Below are 24,460 nucleotides of genomic sequence, written 5' to 3'. Positions count from 1 at the left end.
GATGGGAAGAAATTTTCCAACTGTGAAAGCTGTGGCGAGTGGCAAATGCAATCGCTAAACAGAAAGGTTTAGCCGAACAAGATGGGGATATCGAGTGATAACAAAACAATAAACTCTTTAGATTGAAGGTAATTTAGTGATCCTGAAAAGGACCCTTTTTAGCCCGCATGTGAATCCAACAAGCGAACAAATCGTAATGAATGTATTTTTTTTGCCATCGCTCCCTTTTAACGCTCATTCGTTCGTCTCGTTGGACACGCCCCTCTGGCTGAGTCCGCCGATTTGTCTCTATCCTGTGAGTGTGTACCGCTAGAGTATAAAACACTCGGACCCCAAAAAAATATCTTATTTTCTTTCAAACCGTAAACCCGTGTGGTTGTACGGCATCGGCATCGTGGACGTAACAAAGGAGGACAAGTTAAGGGAAAGGCAAAGTCTCACTCGAACCGTGCAGGTCTCCAGTTCCCTGTTGGTCGCATTCACTGATTGCTCCGCAAGGGTAACTAGGCCGAACAGATTGGTGCCGAAGCACCAGTATACCTAACAGCGATTATAGAGTTTCGGCCGTCGGAGTGCTCGAGTTGGCGTGCAAAGCTGCTCACAACAATCAGAAAACTCGCATCAAGAACAGAGCAGCTTCGGTTCGGCGCTCATCAAGGCAACAATTAGTTTCAGTGAGTGGCAAAGTGTTTCTCCGGCACGTCGCATTAAATGTAATTTACTGAAAAATATGTGACAAGTCGGATGGGAAGAAATTTTCCAACTGTGAAAGCTGTGGCGAGTGGCAAACGCAATAGCTAAACAGGAAGGTTTAACCGAACAAGATGGGAATATCGAGTGATAACAAAAACACAACACCAAAGGTTCTTTTCAGAACCATCAACATATTCATAAAGAGTAAACAGTAAACTAATCCATTTTTCAGGTAGATAGGTAGGTATTCACGTAGGAGAAGAAAATAAAACAATATATTTAAAATATATATTTAACAAAAGCTGTCCCCTTTGTATAGTCCTACGTCACTCCGGTTATGTCCCCGACATTACCCACCCGTCTTTTTTGATACGGGGAAGAACTTCCCTGGTAATTTGTCAATTGAAGCGCAATCTCGACAATCTCGACAATAATGTTGTTTATTTGTGAACAAAACACAATATGCTTGTGCATGGTTTGTGAACTCTATTCAGTACAATAAATTACGTTGCGAACATTTCGTCTTATATATACGCAAATTGTTTATGTTTAAATAAAGTATTAGTATAGACTAAATACCACTGAAATTATTGAGACGCTTGTGACCTACTTTCTTCACGCTCCAGGTAAACAATACCCTAACTTAGTGAGCGTCTTGCTCTCCATCAAAATAATTGCAATAGCATTAAACAACAGTGTAGAGTGGGTTGGAAAGGACTATCGAACAGCTTACATCAGAAATATTCCTTTTCTTTTTCTGAGTGTAGATATTGATTGGTAGACCGACAGCGCAGCGATGATTCTGTGTACCACAAATTTAACAGTGTACACATGCAATCTCGGAGAACGGTACAGACGTCAAACGCGAAAATTCGTGAGAGTCTCGCAAATGTGGAAGAGTACCACATAAAACATAGTGTAAGTGAAAAATTTCATTTAACACGAGTACACCAATAAGAAACAGCAGAACGAGCAGTGTGACAAACGAAAATAAAAAACGCCAATTTATGTGCTCCTTTCATACGCAATATGGCAATAAAAATCGGTTCTAGTCTGGCGCACTAGCAATTGACCGTTTCGCGATAGAGGAAAGTTGCGTTTTCGTGGAAAACTCGAACGGGAATTGAGTGTGTGGAAAGAGTGAAAGACTTACGGCACAAGAGAAGTAAATCAGCTTGGTTCAAACTGAAAGGTGGTGAGATGGAAAAAACGATACGAGGAAGCTAAAAGAGGAAAATAGTAAATAAATAATTGGAAAACCCTCCCGTGGGCAGTGCGTTATAGGAAAGTAGATTTCTCCAGAAAAGAGAGTGGAACAGGGCAACTCAGGTGATGGCTGATCAAAACGAGAAAATCCTCCACCGTTTGCTGCAAATCGATGGGAATAAGGAGTGCGCAGATTGCGGAGCAAGAAGTATGTTTTAATGCGTTTGGCAGGATTTCCTAAAGTAAAAAAAGTCAAAGACCTCCAGTATTATATGACGGACGGAGCAGATGCGCTGAGGGGGAAAATAAACTCCCCAGCAGTGATTTGTGCTAACCCTCTACGGAATAATTTGGGAGAGGTTGTTGCTTTTTTCTTCTTCATTTTTCCGTTTTTCGACGTCTGCGTGGTGTAAAATAGATCTTGCGAGTTTTGTTTTGGTTGTTTCTTTCGTGCCTTTCGAGCGATTCTCAGAAAATGTGACCGATGCAGTGTTGCGCGATTCACTTGTTTGGAACTAAAAGTTGTAGAATATTTTTATTTCTTTCATTCAGGTACACAGTTTACATTGTGAAGCGATTTATTCATTAAAAAGACAATCATATTAACCTTGTAACGACCAAGCCGCATAAAATATTGTTTTATGAAGACCATTGATGTAATTCTGATTGTTGACGCTAAAGAAATCCCAATGTTCAAAAATAATTTTTTCTCATCTTACATTTCCCGGGAAATGACTGTTCAAAAAATCGAACATTGGGCGAAACCTGCACTTTTCTTGCAAATACATACACATTGCGAACCAAAAGTCACAACAATTAGCAACATACGTTCCATCTCCCATAGTAATGTGTAATGTGTAACCGATTACTAGCTGTTTACTCGAGGTTAGTATTACAATGTGTTTCTCGCAATTGCGATGTTGCAATCTACCAATGCTTCGTGTGACTGACACGGGATGCTTTCTATTTAGATGCAGCTGACCAGCAACGATGTTTTGACGTAGGCCTACGTCTTTCATTTCTATACTGGGGTGTAAGTTCAAAGTTTCGAAAACAAAAGCGTTACGCCGGAGAACGAGATTTTGAGCGTTAATAGCTCTTAAACAACTAAACGAAATGGTACGATAAACACTTCATTCGAAAGATAAAATGTCTACGCGTTCTATGCTTATTACTTTTTGATCCAAAAACTTGTTTCAATAACCCTAAAATTGCTTTCAAAACAGGGTATTGAAATCACATCAATTTGTATATAAGCGAGTGCTGCTCGGAAATCCACTCAGTTATGATTGCGCAACGATTCAGGCACGATCGCTGGAATGGATGGATGTTCCCCTAACACAGACTTCAAAACCATGGAGCCAGGGAAATCGGCAATGCAAAATAGATGCAAGCAGCGGGTACTTTTGTACTTGCTTGCGTATCTGGAAATTGGAATGTTTCCCTGACACAAACTTCAAAACCGTGGAGCCAGGGGAAATTGGCATAGCAAATGAGATGCAAGCAGCGGGAACTTTTGTGCTCGTTTTTGCAAACCGAAATGTTTTCCCAATACAGATTCCGAAACCAAAAAGTTGGGAAAATTGGCATTGCAGATACATTCAAGTCGGCAATACTTTTATACCCCCATGCTGTCACACAAATGAAGCATACATTTCTGCGTAATTCAATAACTAATCAAGCAAACTCAACCAGGGGGTGACTGCCCTACAAATGAAACACAAATTACAGGGGGCACACAAACTTCTGCATAACTCGAGAACTAATCAAGCACAATTTGGAATGTGAGGGTTTTTGGGTATGAGAAATGTTTCTATGATGGTATGACACCCCTCTCTCCTCTGGAATGGAGAGGGGATCCCATAAAATTATTACACATATTTCAACCAAAAATATTCCAACCAAACATGACAATTGAAAATTTTCGGAAAACTGAAAGAAAAAGGGAAAATTCGGAAAATTCAATTCCCATATGTTCTTCAATTACATAGTGACAAGTGCTGGCAGTCGCAGAACTCGAGGAAGGAATTGTTCGATTTAGGGCAGTCTTTATTCTATCATATTTTCTGTATAAAACATTTATTCCATGTAACGGGGAAACATGTTATTTGCAAGTGGTTGAAAAATCTTGAACGAGAATTGTGTCTGAAAATAATCTGATATTATAATAATGAGTTTTGTTAGAAATACTAAGATTTTTTAGTAAAAGGTAAATTCAATGGGGTCGATTAGAAGATCAACCAATGAACAGTTCTGCGATTGGACCCATGAACTTGCTCATAGTAAGAAAACCTGAACGTTTGAAGGTATTGATAACAAAAAACAATTTTTGGGCGGGACGAAGTTTGTTGGGTCAGCTAGTATTTCATAAATAATTTTCTACAGAAAATATTTCACGTCTTGTTCAGGAGATTTCGGCATTCAGAAAATTTGAAATTTAAGTTAATTACATGAAACTGACAGCACACAAACGCACTTACGCGATTAATTTATAGACATGTCAGAGCCCCCGAACAATTTGGATTCCTGATCCCTGCGTGATACAATAGTGGTACTTTGATTAGTATTGTGAGACAAAGGGTTGTGTAATATTCAGTTTCTCGAATTTATTGTTAAAAGACTACATCTGGTAATGAAATAACGATTGATATCATTCATTATCCTGCCATCTAGCTATTAGGCATTAAAATCAACTTTTCATGTTACTTAAAAACCACTTGACAAAATATACGGCGAAGTCCCGGCTATTTGTTTAATTATTGTGTTGGCTATATGAAGATGTAACAATAAAGTGCGCTACACATATAGCGCCACCGTCACCGTCCCGTCAACTATTCTCTTGGACTTATTTTGCCGACGTCAAAGTTGCCGATGATACCATACGATTTCTATAGGAGAATATTTGACATTTCATTCCTTTACGTTGACTTCAAGGTGACGGGACGGTGTATGTGTAGCGCACTTAATTCGATTGTATCGTCCGTCAATATTATGGTATCTTACCGAATACAGTACTCGTTCGTCTTTGGCATCTAGCCAGAAAAATACAGATTATCAAAATTGAACCGTGTAAAAAAACAAACAGTTTTAACGGGTGAGTCATAAGTAGCGGGATTAAATTCTTGTGACGAGAGAGACAAACAGCTGTGTGTGGTTTTGTTATCCTCTTTGTGGGCGTTTTTCCTGCTAATTGTGTTTTCGTTTGTTTATGATGACGGTCGCGGAACAGAGATTTCTCCGAAAACGCTTCTTTTGGATGGTTAGACAGGAATCCGAGGTTGCTTCACGAAGAACTGATGCCAAAAATGGGTGCTTTTGTAAAAACAGCACCATAAACATGAAGATATTGTGTTCGATTCTGTTCCGTTCTGTTCTGTGTTCTGTTCCTAGCTTCGTGTAATTGCGTGAAGGCAAATCTGAATTGGCAGCTCAATGACTCTTGCTTTGTATCATCAGATGTGCCAATAAAATGAACCTCAAGAAGGTCCAGACCATGATGACAATGGTTTATGAAATCTTGAGGAAGATTGAAGATGAAGGGCCACTAGAACTGACTATTTTTTTCAACCGCATATTGTATGGACCAGTGAAAATGCAATAAGGAATTTAATTAAAAAAAAAACTTTTTACCAAACATGTTTTCATTCAGTCCCGCTACTTGTGACTCACCCGTTGAAAGCTCAAATTACTAGTTTCAAAAATGTCCTGTTGCAAATTAAAGCCCTCGTTCAAGCTGCGGGATTCACAAGAAGAATTATGTCTGAACGGATATTCAAACCAGGGTTGTCACATTTAAATCTTTAAAATTTTCTGAAAAAAACTGTACATCGCAAACTGTGTAGCCAAAAAATCTGTATAAAAAATCTGTATCGGTAAGTTAGACGAAAAAAATGAAAATAAAAGTTTATTTTCACTTTGAACTTATTTTTCTTTCCCATAAAGGGTTGTTAAAGTCGTGTCAATACAACAAAATAAATCATAGGAAAATTTTCGCCTCTAAATTGTCGATGTTTTTACATGGTTTTGTTGTACTTTGCCCTCAAATTTTCCTTCAACTTCATCTTTGACGCTTCTCCCTGAACCGATACATGGTTCTTCGCTCTCAAAATAAAGTCCATAATTGTGTGAATCAACCGATTTCCGGACATTGTTTTGTTGGCACTGTAAAGCAAAAATATTCGCTCAACACTTGCTGGTGAATGTCATCAAATGTCTTTTTTTTCAGTTCATTTATTTGTAAGGCATAAGCTTTGGGAAACCGCAAAAAATTTCTTGCAAACGACCTGGATACAAAAATTTCCCATCACGCCTTTTTAATCCAACAGCTGGGACGATGTTATATCCGAGTCATTAAATTTTTGCCCCATGGAATTATTATTTATATTCGACTTGAGTAGCCTAAATTCGTAACCCAAGCCTTTTTCATTACCTGTTTCAACGAATTGAGGAAATTGTAGCATCAAATCATTAGGGTTTGGTAGCTTGACAAAATTTTGAGGGTTCATCAAGACTGCAACTATGTTTCACCAGTTCAATATAGAAGTTACGACAAAACAATTTAAAGATCAACTTCCTAGCTGTATCCAATCCTTTTTCAGCTTCTTCTGCATCGATACCAACGCAAACATCCTCAGGCGTCTTCAGAGAGTCTTCATAATCTTTCACATCAAGGTCAGCATCAACGAATCGTTGCACGTAGCTCTCCAAGCATAAGTTACCCAACATGATCAATAATAACAGTCTTCTCTCATTATAAAGTTCGCAAAATTGAAAACTTTCTGATTGAAAGGAGTGATTGACATTATTGATGAGCGGTAGAACAAAGTTTAGGAACAGTATAATCGGTTAAGTCATAGGGTCGTTTAAATGAGTCAATATACGATCGGCAAATTGATTATGGTCATACATAACTTGGAACAAAAAAATACTTTTAGCTCTTCAAATCGCTAAAGATTTCGCTTAATAACCGCCTTCAACGAAAGCCATCTCATTGCGTTGCGTCCAACTTTGTTATAAATGAAGGTACCTATGTATGCACTGTAATAAATTTAATATTTAAAATTGAATTTCAAAAAAATTTGTAAATTCTGTATTTTTGCTGAAAATCTGTAATTCTGTATATACAGATTCTGTATCTGAAATTTGGCAAAAAATCTGTAAAATACAGAATATTCTGTATATGTGGCAACCCTAATTCAAACCCTACCTAATCTCTTTTAGTTTGTGTTGAGGTAGATGAGTGGTGTTACGAAGCAAATAATACACATTCTATGCCATTACACAGCCTGTGAGTATACGAGTTACGATTTTGTGCGCGTGTACACAAGGGTTAAAATATAGAGCGTGACGCCTACGACACGCATTGTTGACGTAGAACCACGAAACAACTCGCTTATTCGCATATTGTTTGAATGTGAAATCTGTGAAAAGAGTCTAATCCTTCAGTAGATTTTTGATCACTAAAGATGCATCGGCAGCCAAAATCAACCAAAGCAGTCCAACTGTCCGAGTAACCATCTAACATAAACACAGGACAAATCGGCATTCTTCGGGTTTTTTCACACCGATGTTAACAAATGAACAAAAGTACCATTAATAAAACCGTCTACCATAATATCAACTGTTCGATTTCAATTTTTTTCGCTTCCATTTATGTTGTGATATTTTTCATAACTTCTACTTCTATGAGTCATCTTCAAAATCCTCACGAACTGTTGCAAAATAACATATGTTTTGAAATTCGTCAAAATAAATATTGGTCTTTGCTGTCTTGATTGGCCTATGTAAGGATTATAAGTAATTAACTCATTATTAAATTATTAGGATCCAGGTCAAATAAAATACTCGTATACCCTATACTCAGAATTAAGCCCAATCCTATGCGTCTCTGGTTTATTGGCCGGCGGTTATTGATAGTTGGAACTGACGATGCCCCTACTTATCGTAAAAACTGACAACGCCCAGCGTATTTAAATTATTTTTCAATACGCAAACCATACAAACGACATAAAACGAACCGACTGGCAGCACTGCTCATAACGATTTGTTTTGATAGCAAAACTATCACGCATTAAGAATGGCTTGTGAAGGTCTCCCACATTGACGCAGACAGCGATTTCCGTAAGCGGAGCTGAACGATTTTAAGCTATTTTCACGGAAATAATGCCTTCCTCGTCACTGCTGTTTCGCCCTCCCATTAACGCAGTGCTTCCTCACAGACGCAAAGGAGTGGATGAGAGGAGACAAATAAGTGGCGCTCCGAAATGAAACCACCTGGAGTAGAGTAGCCACAGGAAAACCCATCAACTCAAAAATAACACGACCTGCAGTGCTGGTAATAAATGGTTGTACAAACACACAAGAGAGTGTGAGAGATTTGTCATGCTTTCTGACCATTGCCTTCTCCGCCGTCAGCCCGAGGGTGAATGGACTTCAGAACTTACAATATGTTTTGCTCTCTATCTATACTGTTTGGATTTTTTTCAGCCTTTCTAGCGTGTTTTTGATTTTCCAGTGGTGCTGTGGGTCGGTATTTGTTTATTGGTTTTGAAACGATTGATTGATTTACTGCGCATATCATTATAGATCTTTCAACGTTTTTGATAACAATAAAGAACGGATCGTCTGGTCTCTTTTCCCCCATTAGACGAGCAGTTACAAGTCACGTTTCTCCCAAATCTTGCGTGGCTTGAAAGCTGGTTTGGGTTAAATGCCATTATTCAAATTTTACCTATTCCAAACTTACTGTAATTGTTCCACTTCGGCTTGCCTCCATTGACGTCATTCGGTATGAACAAAACTGACAAACCCACATTCCTGCCTGATGCTTTCTTATGTCCGTCATTGCGAACGTACAACGAATGCTTTTTGGCGCATTGAATACATATCACTGGCCGGTGTGCTCTGAATCCATCGCTTTAGGCGCTTATTTTGAATTATCGTATCCGGCTGGATTGCTCTCCCCCCAAAATACAGAAGGAATTACTTTCTTCACCGGGGTTTTTTTTTATAAGACAAATAGAGTAAATCGCTTTCTTCCGTTATACAACCTGATAGAAGCGGAATCTAACCATATGCATTGACTTGTTCTTATTTTGTTTTGCTTTCAGATCCCGAGTGGGCTTCATATAATATTGGAATCTTCCTGTGTACACGATGCTGTGCCGTCCACCGCAGTATGGGAGCCCACATCTCCAAAGTGAAGCATCTGAAGCTGGACAAATGGGAGGACAGCCAGCTGGAACGGATGATCGAGGTCGGGAACAAGACCTCCAAGCTGAAGTACGAACGAAGGGTGCCTCCTTGCTATCGGCGACCCAGGGAGTATGATCCACAGTAAGTGGCGTATTTTTTTCAGCGCCTCAAAACCTTTCCTATTCTCAACAGAGTTGTCTAGTATTTACTTTGATTGAACAAAAGCGTAAATTATATCGCCACTTTCATTTTAAACTCACGAGGATGGACTTGGACTGAACTTTTTATCAGGCCCGCGTAGATACCTGGGAACTGACAATGAACTTTTCTAAAAATCATTTTCTTTGTCGCCGTTTTTTTTTCAATTAACTAATCGAAATTTTGCACCTAGCATTACTGTCGATTACATTGCCAACACTCTCCAAACGAAAAGTCCTGTATCGGTTCGCAAGAACAAACCTGCGTCCCGCAGACTACTGACTTTTTATAGGCCTATAATTTGGTCAGCTTCTTAATCCGTACAGAGAGGAATGAATATGCGCGCATTACACCGATTTAGTTGGGTCAGTGTTTGCACTAGCAACCCAACCCTGCCAAACTATCGCCCGATAACAATTCTGCAGTTTGCAGGGCCTCTAAGTCTGCATGATCGTAATTCTTCACGTTTGTTATGACATCCTAACCATAATACTTCATATGCCGTCTTGCTTGCTTGCTTGTTGGAATTTCGATGAAGTTCAGCCACCCAGTGTCGAACGTATAGGGAATAGTGGTCCTGAACCAATGGACGGTCCTAAATCGTAAAGAGAAGAGAGCAGGAAAAATGTCATCATTCACACTTATAAAACTATTCCTTTGAAACTACTAAAAATTCATTACTGTTATCGCTTAATGGGGTCGCTTTAGGATTTTTTGAACTTTTTTGGTCCCTATATTTCTATTTGTTACGCTCATGAATCACATCAACAAGTAGCTAGTTTCTTGCATACCAAAGATGCTCTAGCTCGACACAATATAGGAGACATTCTCAGTCGAGACGATTCATAAGAAACTAATTTGAAAGAGAACGACTACTTTTATAAAATTTAATTTAACTATCGGAGACGAATGAATCGAAAGATTTAATGTCTCCGTTAACGAGCAAAGAAGAAGATGAAACGCATACTTCAGACACGATTCATCAGTCATTCAAGTAGTGACCAGACGACAGCAGCAGCGAGAATCGGACATGTTTTTTTTTCAAATTGGCAAACAACTTGTACTCATCGCATCGGGTCGTACTATACGGCTATTTAAAGACGACAATCTGTGCTACAAGTGTCGTTTTGACAGTGTTGTGATTGTCCTTTTCAGTCTCAAGTTATAGCGCGTCAAAGATGGAGTCCACCAAGCAAGAAATTCGTCATATTTTACTGTAACGATTCGCACAGCACAGCGTTGGTTTGATCGATTTCGTTCTGGTGTAGTGGCTGTCGAAGATACACCCCGTACTGGTTGGCCAATCGTCGTGGAAACCGATAAAATCGTTGAGATCATCCAAGTAGACTGGCATGTGAGTGCTCAGGCCAGGAACTGGGTATAGACCATACAACTGTTTGGAACCATTTGCAGAAGATTGGATTCCAAAAAAAGCTGGATGTATGGGTGCCACACGAGTTGACGCAAAAAAATCTTTTAGAATCAACGCCTGCGATGCACTGCTGAAATGGAACGAACTCGACCCATTTTGGTGACTGATGATGAAAAGTGGATCACGTACTAAAACCTAAAGCGAAAAAAGTCGCGGTCGAACTGCGGTGAGCCGGCCCAAACCATTACCAAGCCCGGATTGACGGTCAGGAAGGTTTTGCTGTGTGTCTGGTGGGATTGGAGGGAAATCATCCACTATGAGCTGCTCAACTATGGTATTGACCGTTTGAAGCAGGCGATTGACCAGAGGCGGTCAGAAATGATCAATAGGAATGGTGTTGTTTTCCACCAGGAAAACGCTCGGCCTCACACATCTTTGATGATCCGCCAGAAGCTACGAGAGCTCGGATGGGATGTCCTCTTGCACCCACCGTATAGTCCGGACCTGGCTCCAAGTGATTATCATCTCTTCCGGTCCATGCAAAACGCTCTTGGTGATATTAAGTTGGCCTCAAAAGAGGCTTGGAAAACTGGCTGTCTGAGTTTTTTGCAAATAAGGAGGGGGGTTTTATAAGGGGGGGATAATGAAGTTTATAAATGATGATGATGGTCCCGCCTCCTTCCCCTACAGAGGTTTGAGCAAGACGAGTTATCTAAAAGATAATTTATTTATTTTTTCTCAACATTGAAATCAGTATAGCAAACACAAAAAAACGCACTGATTTTATTCACAGATATAAGTTCAAAAAATTGCAATGTCAAAAGACATGCCAATACTCAGTCATGTCCGCCACAGAGCCGATACGGTCCCGACGAGGCCCTTGCAGCCAAGTGGTCCACCAGAGCACAAGTCCAACCGCCAGCCTTGTTTTGGATTGACTATGAATATCCTCATTCAGAGAAATCGAGAAAATTTCCTTTACGAAAAATTCCTAGACCGGCCCCTCAAAATCTTTCAATTTAATATCCTTTATATCTGTGCCACGCGCGCGACGCTCAAACTTTTGTAGACTACTTTTATTTTTTTTCAACTAATACAACTATAAAAACAACAAAATAAAAATAAAAATAGTCCATCATCACCAGATCATGACAGACATAATAGAGATCAATACAAATTTAAAAAAAAGATAATTTAAAAAAATTAAATAGTCTACATAATATAATCCGTTAAAAAAACTTCGTCAGGTTAATTGAAAATATTAAAACAAACTACAAAAAATTGTCCACATTAATTATCCGTTCGTATAAAACTTCGTCAATAAAAATCTTCGTCATAAAATTAAAAAAAAAATCGTTCGACTGTTAACTAAAGACAGCTTTCACGTGTGAAATACAGTGCCTCTTAAATTCTGTGTTGTGTTGTTGTGTGTTGTTGCGCATTTAATATGTCTTGGCATCGAGTTGAAAACATTTATTCCTTTGAAGTACAACGAATTTTGTGAAGCACATGACAAGAAATTAGGTGTTCTTAATTCATTCGCGTTTCTAGTGTTATATCTATGGAAATCACTTCCTCTTTCAACTCGATCACACAAATATCGAGGCAGCAAACCATTAACTACTTTAAAAATGAACACCATAGTTAAATAGACAATTCTTTGCTTCACGGATAACCATTTTAGAGCGTCCAGCATCAAAGATGAGGAAGTGAATCTATTACATTTTAAGATCAACCGCATTATTTTATTCTGCAAACGTTGTAATCTCGATATTTGTGTATCATTGGCTAAAAATAATATGGAAGAACAAAAGTCGAAATGAGGAGAGATGATTGATTTGTATAGCTGTATTTTGCTGCAAATAGTTAAATCGTTTTTCAATCGGCATAAGATTCCATACTTCTTGGCAATTTTCTTGATGACATTGTCAATGTGAGTATTGAACTTGAGTTTGTCATCAATAATCACGCCAAGATATTTAATCTCCCGAACGCGATCAATGGTCTCATCATCAATTACAATTGAGACGTTTTCATTAGAATGATTTCGCGAGATTACCATAAATTTAGTTTTATTTATATTCAACTTCAATTGCTTATACTTCAACCATCTACTTAAAGAACGCAAATCTCCATTCAAATGTAAAACGACCTGATTCAAATCATTAGCTGCAATGAATAACACAGTATCATCTGCAAAAAGGTTAATATCACAAAATCGTAAAACTCGTCGCATGTCGTTGATGTACATAATAAATAAAAGGGGCCCTAATACACTTCCCTGAGGTACTCCAAGATTATTCCCTACGGGACTGGAAATTGAATCATTAAAAATAGTCCGTTGAGTTCTGTCATACAAATAACTTTCAAACCATTTATATGCAGTACTCGTAATTCCAAAGCGCTGAATCGTGTTCAACAACAAGGGCCTAGAAATTGTCTCGTAAGCGCGTTTTAGATCCAAGAAAACAGCAATTATGGTATCTTTACATTCAAATTTCTCTTTCCATTTTGTTAACACCAAGTTCAATGCGGTTTCACAGGAATGTCCTTCCCGATATCCCGATTGTTCTGGTATTAGCAAAGCGTTGAGATTTAAATATTGCAACCGCTGGCCTTTCACAACTAATTCTAATATTTTCTCTAATGTGTGAAACATGTTGATGGGACGAAACTCTTCGGCTTTAATCGTTCCAGCAACCTTTTGAATAGGAACTATGAAAGATTCCTTCCACACCTGAGGCACATGCCCAGTTAATAAAGACTTATTAATAAGGTCCAGCAAGTTTGATCAATGACATGAAAGCAATCTTGAATAACTCTAGTATTAACATTATCCACTCCAGCCGTTTTTCCTAAAGAAAAGCAAATAGTTCTAAGTTAATTTAATGTAATTGGGTGAAATCTTTCAAATATACAATTACTATCAACCGGCTGTTTTATTTCATCAGGTTCATCGACCAATTAAATGGACTGATTGATCAATGAAACACTATTGACAAAATAATCATTAAACTTAGATGCTATAGTCTGTTCAGACTGTTCAAGTGTGCCATGAAAAGCTATGGACCGCGGTTTACTATTACTAGGTTTCAATAAAGATTTCAAAATTTTCCATAACTCTTTGCTGTTGTTTTGATGCTGGTCAATCTTCCTCTGAATATATTCACAACAAGTTTTCTTAATCGATTGTGTGAATATCTATTGCGCGCGATCGTGTACATATTCCAATGATTTCCATCATTTGTTCTACGAAATTTGTTGTACCATTTGTCTCTCTCACGTTTAAGGCGCAAAAGACCCAAAGTGTACCAGCTGTTCGAGTTTTTCAAAGGTAAAAACTTTTGCGTCACTAGCTGATTTGTACACGTTTTCAAGGTAATAGTTAGAACAGCTGCTGATTCATCTAAATTATCGACCTCGAATGGAAAATCCAGGCTTCTCGTCACAAGATTCGAAACAGCATGTTTCGAATATTTCCTCCAGCACTTTAATTTAACAAACTCGTCGTTTGCCACGAAATTATCTACAATATTGATAACTAAGGTCTCATGATCGGTTATTATCAAATTGGTATCAGTGACTGTGTTGATAGTTTCAAAATTGGAATAAACATGATCAATTAAAGTTGAACTGTGCCTGGAAATACGCGTGAATTCATTTACTGTTTGTTTCAAATTGAAGAAATCAGATAAGCGCTTCAAATGGTTCGAATTGTAGTCATCACGCCAATTGATATTGAAATCACCAGCTAATATATTTAATTTGCTAGAATCAAGGAACATTTCGAGCCAGTTTTCTAAAATTTCAACAAAACGCTGGTCACTTGAGCTGGGGCTATGATACAAAACTCCATAATTACCCATCTTCATGCCACGTTCAACTGTAATGCCCAAAAACCAGTTTCCATCAATAACTTCGTTGAGGCGAAGATTGAAGTGAACTGATTCTTTGACATAAATAGCAACACCGTCAGTATGTCTAGAATGTGATAAACAAGCAGCAACATTATATCCCGGAATACTATATTGATCAAATGATTCAATTTCAACAATATGCGTTTCGGATAATAAAACTAAAAGTGGACGCTTTTCCTCAACAATCTGACGTAATGCTACGTAGTTTGTTGACAACCCCGCAATATTTAAATACAGAACATGAAATTGATTCACAATTCTTCTGGAACATGGTTGCTATTTATTGAAATGTAAGCTGCCTTTTTTCAATTCATAAAATCTTTTGTATACTAAACATTCAGAACTAAATGCGGCATGGTTGACGTCCAAATTCATTTTACGTTCTCTATTCATTTTCAAACAATTAACACATTTCAATACAGTTGACCTGCACTCAGATGTCTTGTGTTTCTGACTACACCTAGAACACGTTTCACAATTTTGTTTGCAATCCGTGCTCTTATGTCCAAATTCTCCGCATTTGAAGCATCTTAACACACTAATCGCGGGAACTACGGAGCACCGATCAAACCCCACATTTATTTATTTCGCACTCAGTAAATTATTATATGTGTCAACATCTACTTCAATCATAGCGCTATACTTGTTGTATGTGAAGCGTGGATTTTCGAAAACTTTCAAAACTTTTACATCTTTAATTGCGATGTTTTCATTTTGACTCTTGAAATAGTCAATGAAAACGTCGGAGGAATGCTGATCGCTCATGTCCACAATTTTTAATCTTGGCACCGATATGGGAACAACAGCATGATAATTTTCACCCAAATTGCTTTCAATATCAGTTTTAACATCATTCATGTTGGCTCCAGTCGAACACTCAACAATGATGGAGCCATCTCTACCATTCCTAAAATTACCAATTTTGTGTGTTTTTGGATCTAGTTTCGTTTTTAAATGCTTACGAGTTTCCTCGCAAGCTTGTTTGGCAACAAGTTTGCGAACAAAACGGCGCATATCTGACTTAAATTGGATAATTTTAAGTATGTTAAATAAAGTGTCAAATTTCGATCAGAAATACGACATTTCTTTTTCTCCAACCCTATAAGTGATTTTCATGAAGAAAAATCGATTTGCATTTACTAGTTGCGTAAAAACACCCCAAATCGGACAAACCAAGATTATTTACCCTACTAATATCTTAAAACTTTTGCTTTTATTTGTTCATTTTACCCTTCAGCACACGAAAAAGCATTTTTTCTGCCGAAGATGGATATGTTTTCTGCCAACGATTTAACTGGAAACCCATGCTTCAAACTATGGTTGCTTTTTACCAGTTGCTGACCTTTCATACATTTATTCACCTAATTGGAAGAGACAATGAATCTGCCACTGAGGTTGCCGTTAATATTGTTGATTTAACCTTTTGTAAGGCCGTGGTAACTATATTACCACCCAGAAAATATTTTTTTCCTTGCACATGGAATATTATTTCAATATTTTGCTTAACCAAAAATTTCTAAAGGTATCTGGCAATACTCCATTTTTTAGAGCTCATTTTTATGTAAAAACCGCGTTTTAGATCGTCGGCAGAAAATTTTGTTTAAATTCGTTGAAAAGGCAACAATATGAAAAGTTTTTCACTGCAAAAGTATTAATAATCATGCTGTTCTTTCAATAAAATGGTGTATTTGATGAAAAATTCAATTTTCCAATTTTGCAAATTAACTCTTTCGCTCCGGATGCGAAAGCTTCACTCGACGCCACTGGTTGCAAGCGCTATATAAACGCCATATAATAGTATGAGATGGCTTCGAATTTAATATTTCTTTTAATAACTTCAATGACTTGTAAATTATCAAGGCGATTGTTATCTAATGTTTTGTGCTATACAAACTTTCAACACATGCTCTCACTTCCAGAGTTCTCATCGAGCAGTGGATACGGGCCAAGTACGAGCGGCTCGAATTTTGCATGAACGATCTGCTGCTCTACACGTCCGGCCACATGGAGGGCTTTCTGATGAAGCGCGGCAAGGAAGACAGTCGCTACCAGCTGCGCAGGTTTGTCCTGTCCGAAGCGGACGACACCCTGCGCTATTTTGTCAAAGAGAAACGTGAACCAAAGGCAATCCTAAGAATATCCGAGTTGAACGTGGTTTATGCTCCTGCCAAGATAGGGAACCTAAACTCGCTCCAGCTAACCTTCATGAAGGACGGCACGACGCGTCACATCTACGTGTACCATGACGATCCGAAGGAGATTAATGCTTGGTACATGGCGATACGTTGTGCCAAACTGCATCGACTGCAGATCGCCTATCCGAGTGCTTCCGAGTGTGATCTCGTGGATTACCTGACGCACGATTTTGCCCGAGAGGGTTGGCTGTTGAAAACGGGACCGCGAACGACTGACAGCTACAAGAGACGTTGGTTCACACTGGACGATAGGAAGCTGATGTACCATGACGATCCGCTGGATGCGCACCCCAAAGGGGAAATCTTCCTTGGCAATCAACTGGACGGATACAGTATTCGGGTAGGGGCACCCGTGGGGGCGAGAGACCAGGGCTTCAGCTTTACATTGTTTACTCCGGAGCGAACATACAATCTCTCGTCCCACAGCGAACAGGATCGGGACGAGTGGATGACTGTTATTCAGAGGGTGCTCGAAAGGCCTCTCAGCCCGCAGGACAGTTCAAGTTAGTATCGCTTAAATGCTGGTCACTAAAGCTGTCTTAATAATGTTCTTTTTTTTCGTTGCAGTATCCGCACGCCTCATACGCAAACGTGGCGGCACCAATTCGATAAATATTTTCACCGGCAGGTAATAACATTTGGTTCGAATGATTTATCTATTACGATAAATTTTAGTAATCACTAATGTACTACTCTGTGTAATCCGAGCATTTTCACATCACGTGTCCCAACCTAAGTCGAATATGACAATCAGGGTTGTATTCGTGCCGGATAGCGGGCGCTGAATAGCATATGAAAAGTGTAAAACAAATAATTTATAATTGATCGAGTAAGTTTAGCGTAGGCCGACCACCAAACGTAGGTTGGAGGAGACGGAGAAGCGTTTACTCTTCTTCTGATTGGGTAGAAAAAATACGTTGGGTATAGTCACATTTAATATACACGTAAACACACAAAGATTGGGCACGCATGTACGACGTTTGCGTAATTGGTATAGAGTTGGTGTAAACTATGTTTTTCATCGGTTTATGGTACGAATCTTCGTCCCATAACGCTTGTGAATCTAATTTTTTGATCGCTTCGAAAGCGTTTTAATATTAATATCAGGAAGAACCCTATATGGCAGGTAATTTATTCAATGAGGAATACACCGCGCGAATACATTAAGGCGATAATCATCGGAGCAATTTCATTCTAGTAGTAGCTAACCAGGCTAACCAGTGTTCTGGCGGGAACGTGAGGGCAACGTCAATCAGAGCAGCTAACAACAGAAACGTACACTATCACTGCCTATTTTTCTGCCACTTTCATCGTATTCGGATTTGCGGTTTTGTCCGAAGATCCGAAACAATACGGTACACGAAATCGAACATCGAAAGGCTGAATCTTATACATACAACAGCGTAGGATTACACAATATCATATTAGTTAGTATCTTTTTTTACCACCGAGCCCAACTGCCTATAGAGTGCGGTTGCAAAGATGGAGAGCCTTGTTTTTCGTTAGAATATCCGTAGCGTATGGATACATGCTTTCGTACTTTCCCGTTCTTGCTAGACGTTGGTTAGCCTATCAATATAATGCGTGCTGTGTCCTCCCGTGTGATGCAATATATTGGAGAGAGCGACTTGCGTAAATATCATTTTGGGACTCTAGTCGGTTGTTCCTTTACGCTAGCAACTTATTTCTACGTTGATACGTAATCGATCGACTACTCGCGGTTCACTCAAAGTTGGAAGGAAACAATTTCTGAGAGATTGGTTAGGTGGAGGGTTCGTTGGCCGTTGACAGGGAGTTGTCGCCAGCGCTGTACCATTGTGCATTATGACCAGGATTTGCATCTGGTGTTCGGTTGGCTGCCGAAAGTAGGCGATGATGAGACGGCCGACGCCCCCAACGGTATTCAAAAGGTGCTAACAACATATGAAATCTTCACTGTCATATTTTATCGTTCTTCGTTGCGCTTGAGTTTCTTCGGTTTTTGGACGAGTACTGGCGAAATTCATATTTTCCGAGCCAAAGTTAATTAAGAGGTTCTCCATCTTCTTCACCTTCCTGTTCATAGCACGATCGGCACGTCCAGTACTTTTATTTTTTCTTGTTTTCCTTTCGATAGTAAAACATTCAGAAAATGTTCTCAACACACTGTGAGCAGTGAAGTTGGGCATATACGTCAGTCCCAGGTAGACGTGTGAGAAATATTTCAACGTTGGTAAAATGTTACATTGTTTCGAACGTGTCCAGACTATCGCGGAGACAAACCTTTTTTTGTATCACATCTGTTTTTATTTTATTTCGGTTCATTGGCACTTCAACTGAAACAGAGCTGGATTTGTGCGATCAGCGGAAGTTTAATATCGATCTCTGTTTACTTTGGAAACTAAAATGGCAACTTACGGTTAGCTAAAAAAAACGATAGCCAACGAAAAATGGCCAGACACTCAACAACATAGGAGATTTTGGAAACCGCTCGACCAGCGGATGTGCCGAAGATCAATCGGGAATAGCCATGAGACCCACAATATCGACATTTTTAGAATCGTATTGACCGATATGGAACGATATTAAACATCCGCTCTAGTTAAATATCGTTCTATGAAATCATTTTGAGATACGATTTGGTGACTTCTGGTTAGGAAACCGGAAGTCAACCGAAGATGGCCATGAGTATTTTCGGAATCGGCTCGACCAGTGGTTTTTGAGGTCTTTTTGGAATTCAAAATGGTTATTTCCGAACACCAGATACAGCTATCTCGGACGACTATCTGGAATATAATTCTAGAGCAGTTGAAACTCGTACATATAATACCAAAAAGGTGCAATCGAATACGTCATTCCTGGTCGTCTATTGTATTTGAGAGGAAATGTCTTGAAAATTATGCAGAAATGGTCAAGTGAGGTTCAGTGCTACGTGTTTTTAGTTATCAGATAATATAGAGTATAAAATTTTATTCAAGAAATTAGTTTGCCTCCCTAAATCACCATATCACCACCAGGCGTACAGACGTACAGATGGCAAATTCCTGATATGGCATCAAGAGGAGGCGATCAGGCGTAGTGGTAACATCCATACCTCTCACGCTGAAGATCACGAGTTCAATTCTCACTCCCGACTTTCTTCCAAAAATGGAAGAAGAAAGTGACGAACCAGCCAAAAGTGTTGAAAGTCACTATAACACAGAAAAAAATGGCCTCAATTACGATCTAATACGATTCACTGTTGAACGATTTTCTAGAGCATGTAACACAATTTTTCGCAGCACTACATTGATTAAATTTCTATGTTCCTGTGAATCACAAACTGCATCAGCCTGATATGCATATGTATATAATTAGAGCCCCGATTATCCGCGGAATAGTCTGGCTAGCTCACACGATTTTAGGTGTGCAGAAATACCCCAGATAACAAAGAGAGAGGGGGTGCAACTAGACACACCCCGGGTGCGAAAACTCCACTCGACACCACTGAAACTATCCGTCTACCAGGTCGTGTACACCAGTGGTCAGATAATGTGAAAGACATGACCAGGACAAAAGTGCTTGAGCCTCTCATTCACTGACAAATTCGGGGAAGAGCCTATAGAGGGTTCCACTGTATATCCACATTACCATAGTGTATATCATTAAACCAATGCGTATACAGAAGTACGACTTAGTATGTAGTGATAAATAAAATCGAAGTATTCGCATTTTATACGATTTTAGATATACACAATGTATACTGAAGCAGACTGGAGAACCTTTCGGTCACCAGGATCTAAACGACTGCGTCTTGGTCCAGATATTCATCGTGGATATGAGGCAATGGTGAATCTGTATCTGTGTGCTGAATGATTTTTGTTGCCATCCTACGCACAGCAAACATGCAAATATATCTCTTGTAGATTCAAAGAAGGGGGTCGAAACATGAGTCATTGGGGTAGATCCATATAACTATTCCTGGAAGTGGTCAGCTGTCCTAGGGTGAAGTTCATTTGCTTTTCTGACAACAAATTATACAAGAAGTTATACAAAAATTCCGAAGATCCACATCTGTGCTGATCGTCTAACAGAATTTCCATTGGAATCGAATCAAAGGCTCGCTTAATGTCCAGGAATATTTAAGCCAGTTGCTCATTCTACACGAACACGAACTTACATACTTATTGTTGCTGCGCACCACGATGGGAGCACAGTACCTTTGTTAGAAACCTCCATCCTGGGCGATCAGCAGCTCTCGCATTGACTTGTGTCCAGATCAAATTTAGGTCGAATTTTGTCATCTCGTTTGTGAGGCTCCGTCGCCAGGAACATCTAGGTCTGCTTCTGCTGCGATATCCTTGCGGGTTCCAGTTTAGTGCTTGTCTGCAAATTTCAGTATCACTTTTTTGTAATGTGGTGCCGACCCACGGCCACTTACGTTCCTGAAACTTTGTTAAAATCGGTATCTGATGTCAACGACGATGGAGCCAGGCCCGAATTATATCCCTCAGGCATCGGTTCACGAAGACCTGGGGTGACATTGCGCATTTCGAAACGAGTAACTCGTTTCGAGAAAATTCAAACTCAAATCGAACGTTTGACTCGAATATTGGACTTAAATAGTTGACTCAATGAATCGACAAATGTTGTGACGAATGTGCTGCTACACGGTGAAGTGAATGTTCGATTCAAAGCATTCGGTCCAAACAATCCGCCAAACATTGAGCTTCGTATTACGAAATGGGGTAGTAGGCATAAATGAACACACTTTCAAAATAAAATATATGAATGAAAATTATTTTTCCCAAATTAAATTAGTAATCTATGTAAATGAAAATCGCCTTAGCTTGCAAGTAGTGAAAAAATAGCATACAAAAATTTTGTCTAAAGATATTTTTTTATATTATAATGGTAAGTTTTGGTGGGAATATCTGAAAATTCATAGAAAATAGTTCAAATTATGGCCAAAACAACGTACTTATAATAGGTAAATAACACCAAGAAAAATATTTCATACAAATTTTAGCAATTTAAAACTGCCTCAGGGCCGACTAATCTGATAGCGAATAGTTGGCCTCATACAAACTAATGTCGTATCCAGATGTTGACACCATTCCGCAGTCGATGCGAATCGGCGAGTATTTGGACCGAATGTTTATTATTTTTGTTTACCACCAAAAACGTTTGGAAATTGGATGACGATGCGAGTATTAAATTTGCCGTCGTAGCAATTATACTGATATCGTGATGTAAATAAAAAATGCTTGAAATCAACATTATTAAACTGCAATATTTTGCCGCATATTTTGAATTTTACGAAACAATTATAGTTCCTTCATCTACAACTTGTAAACAAACCAATCTGACGAAGATAGATTCGGACGAATTATGTAGCGGTGTATCGAATGCCATCGAGTGTCAAATGGAGCGAATGACAAAAATCCTTTGACTCGTGCCACAACGAACGGATTAGCTACCAACGCGAATATTCGACGCTCGACATTGGAGGTTCGTAGTTCATCTATCGACTACACGATGCGTTGAACCATCGAGCTTCCAATATTCGGGGGAGTTCGTAGCATCGTGTGGTGCCGACTTAATAGGCTCCCAAAGGAACCCACGGCTCGGTTCACGGTCGATAGTGCCCACCATGATCTCGTTGATGCCGATGAGGAATAGTAGTTTCTACACAAAGGTCACATGAAAATCTAAGGAAAGCAGTGCAAGACAATTGTTTATGTTTTCGCTCTTACCAATTTTCTAAGCTTGATATGGTAAACCATTTGTCTCAATCAATTGGTCGTGTCTCGAAAGAATCATTTCCTTCAATTATGTTATAAGGCACAGAAGCATAGCAATCGGGCGGTATGAGTTATGTTAAGATGCTTGGTTGCCAGACTTTTCAATGGCTATTACCTTGACCTGTCTCTATTGAGGCGGGAAAATGTGCGACTTTTTTCGATATCAGAAAGTTAAGTGACCTTGTGTTTTGGTCTGTGGGGAAGACATCCGTGTCTTGACTCTATGGCAACGATCACTCTCTTGTTCGTAAGCTCCCATTTCAGCAGTGCAACGTGAGCGTGCACACTGATTGGGAAGCTGACTGTACGGTGGTGTAGCGCGTTAGCTCTCTGTATGCCATAGTATACTTGTCCTGGGAGTAGTCTGTTCATCAAGATTCGGCCAATTTATAAAAATAGTACTGAATTCCATCACACAGGAGGATACAGCACGCGCTGCAACCGTTTTGCGACCTATTTTTTACAGATTGATTTTGCAATTGATGAAACTAAGAAAACAGTTCCGATGAAGAAAACTAATGATAATGAACCGTAACCCTGGGAATGAAGCGAATACAAAGTGCAAAAAAAGTTAGTCAATGATACAATTGTGCATCAGAACCTAAAAAACGAGAAGAGAGCTACACTAGACGATACCAGTTAGATAGACAAAATTCAATACATTACTGGAACTAATAACAAGCGAAAAAAAAAGAAAAGAAAACATATGGATAGCTGCGAAGAATGTAAAGTTCGTTATAAATCTGTAAAACGTAACTCTGCTTCAGTGCAGTGCCGCACATAACGTATATAGATAATGCGGATAGTGGACCATATTTTGAACGTTTTTATTGTGAAATGGACAGAGAAAATAAGGAAAAAACAATATATTAAAAAAAACAACTCGTATCGCGTTCTATCTTTATTTGTGTGGATACACAAGTGCGAGTACTAAACGCTGCTCAAATGTGCAAAAATGCAAAGAGAAAAAACCATCATCACAAGAGATCCTTTATCACTATCATTAGCTGTTTCAAGAGGACAGTTCCGATCGCTCTTCCCAACCCCGACGGAATATTTAATATAAAGAGTGTGTGAGTGTGAACTAAAGAGAATGTAATAGTCTATTTTTAGTTTATTTTATTTTCGTGTATATTAGACGAATAGACGGAAAATACGAGAAATATTAATTTAAAAACAAGAATACAACGTGAAAAGGGTAACATTATAATCTGCCAAATATAGCTAATGTGAACGATAGGAACAATTGTGCTAGGGATTGTTCCGTAGATTGTAAGCGGTTAGAAATTGAAGCGCAGGTGAATCAGGTAAAATGGCTTTCGGTTTCGGTTAGAATACCAACGGTCGAGGCCCCCCGGGGGAAAAGCACGCTGCGAAGGGAATTAGTGTGAGACATTCTAAAGACTAGAAACGATTTGAAATAATAATAATAATAAACGCCGAATCGGTAACAGCAATTAGCGTTTGTGATATGATTCAAGCTTTAGAGAAACTTCCCGTTCGATCCAGGCGAGCCACTCTTCATCGACCAGTTTTTCGAAGGTGACCTCTTTGAAGACGGCGACTCGTTTCGTCTCCCGGAAACCAAAACTTTCGAACATTTTTATGGCTTTCGTATTGTTCTCCTTGGTTATCGCCTTGTACCGAGTTATGTGCAGTTGTTTAATGCCGAACAAAAGCATCAGAAGGGTTGATTCTCGGCCGTAACGTTTGCCTCGTGCAAGCTGCTCCGCGATCATGATTTCAATTTCACCCGTTCTGATGTTATCATCGTCGTCATCAGTTTCTGATTGCAGAAATATATTGGTATCTCCAACAAGGGCTCGAATCTCGTCTCCATGTTGCTCGAAATCAGCTTTATCGAGGATTAAAAATGTGCATTCTGTAGAGACATTTTAAATGTTTGAAATAAAAAAGTAAAAT

General features: G+C 39.1%; 2 protein-coding genes across 7 annotated transcripts in view; one reads left to right on the top strand and one right to left on the bottom strand.

The window, feature by feature from the left end:
- The first annotated feature begins 1,572 nt into the window (after positions 1 to 1,572).
- LOC129771331 (arf-GAP with dual PH domain-containing protein 1-like) overlaps positions 1,573 to 24,460 on the top strand; it is a 23,631-nt gene continuing 743 nt past the window's right edge. For 2 of the 4 annotated variants that reach the window (XM_055774867.1, XM_055774866.1), the window contains exons 1-4: positions 1,618 to 2,107; positions 9,009 to 9,234; positions 16,500 to 17,278; positions 17,343 to 17,403. In XM_055774867.1, the coding sequence (XP_055630842.1) occupies positions 2,026 to 2,107; positions 9,009 to 9,234; positions 16,500 to 17,278; positions 17,343 to 17,403 (1,148 nt within the window). In that variant the 5' untranslated portion in view covers positions 1,618 to 2,025. The other 2 variants (XM_055774869.1, XM_055774865.1) reach the window with 2 other exon arrangements.
- LOC129771339 (alpha/beta-tubulin-N-acetyltransferase 9) overlaps positions 23,564 to 24,460 on the bottom strand; it is a 15,129-nt gene continuing 14,232 nt past the window's right edge. The window contains exon 4 of one of the 3 annotated variants that reach the window (XM_055774882.1): positions 23,564 to 24,419. In XM_055774882.1, the coding sequence (XP_055630857.1) occupies positions 23,995 to 24,419 (425 nt within the window). In that variant the 3' untranslated portion in view covers positions 23,564 to 23,994. The remainder of the gene's footprint in view (positions 24,420 to 24,460) is intronic. The other 2 variants (XM_055774880.1, XM_055774879.1) reach the window with 2 other exon arrangements.

Source organism: Toxorhynchites rutilus, chromosome 2, assembly GCF_029784135.1.
Source record: "Toxorhynchites rutilus septentrionalis strain SRP chromosome 2, ASM2978413v1, whole genome shotgun sequence".
Lineage (NCBI taxonomy): Eukaryota > Metazoa > Arthropoda > Insecta > Diptera > Culicidae > Toxorhynchites > Toxorhynchites rutilus.
Note: the sequence above shows the minus strand (reverse complement) of the source record. Positions and strands in the feature narration are given on the sequence as shown.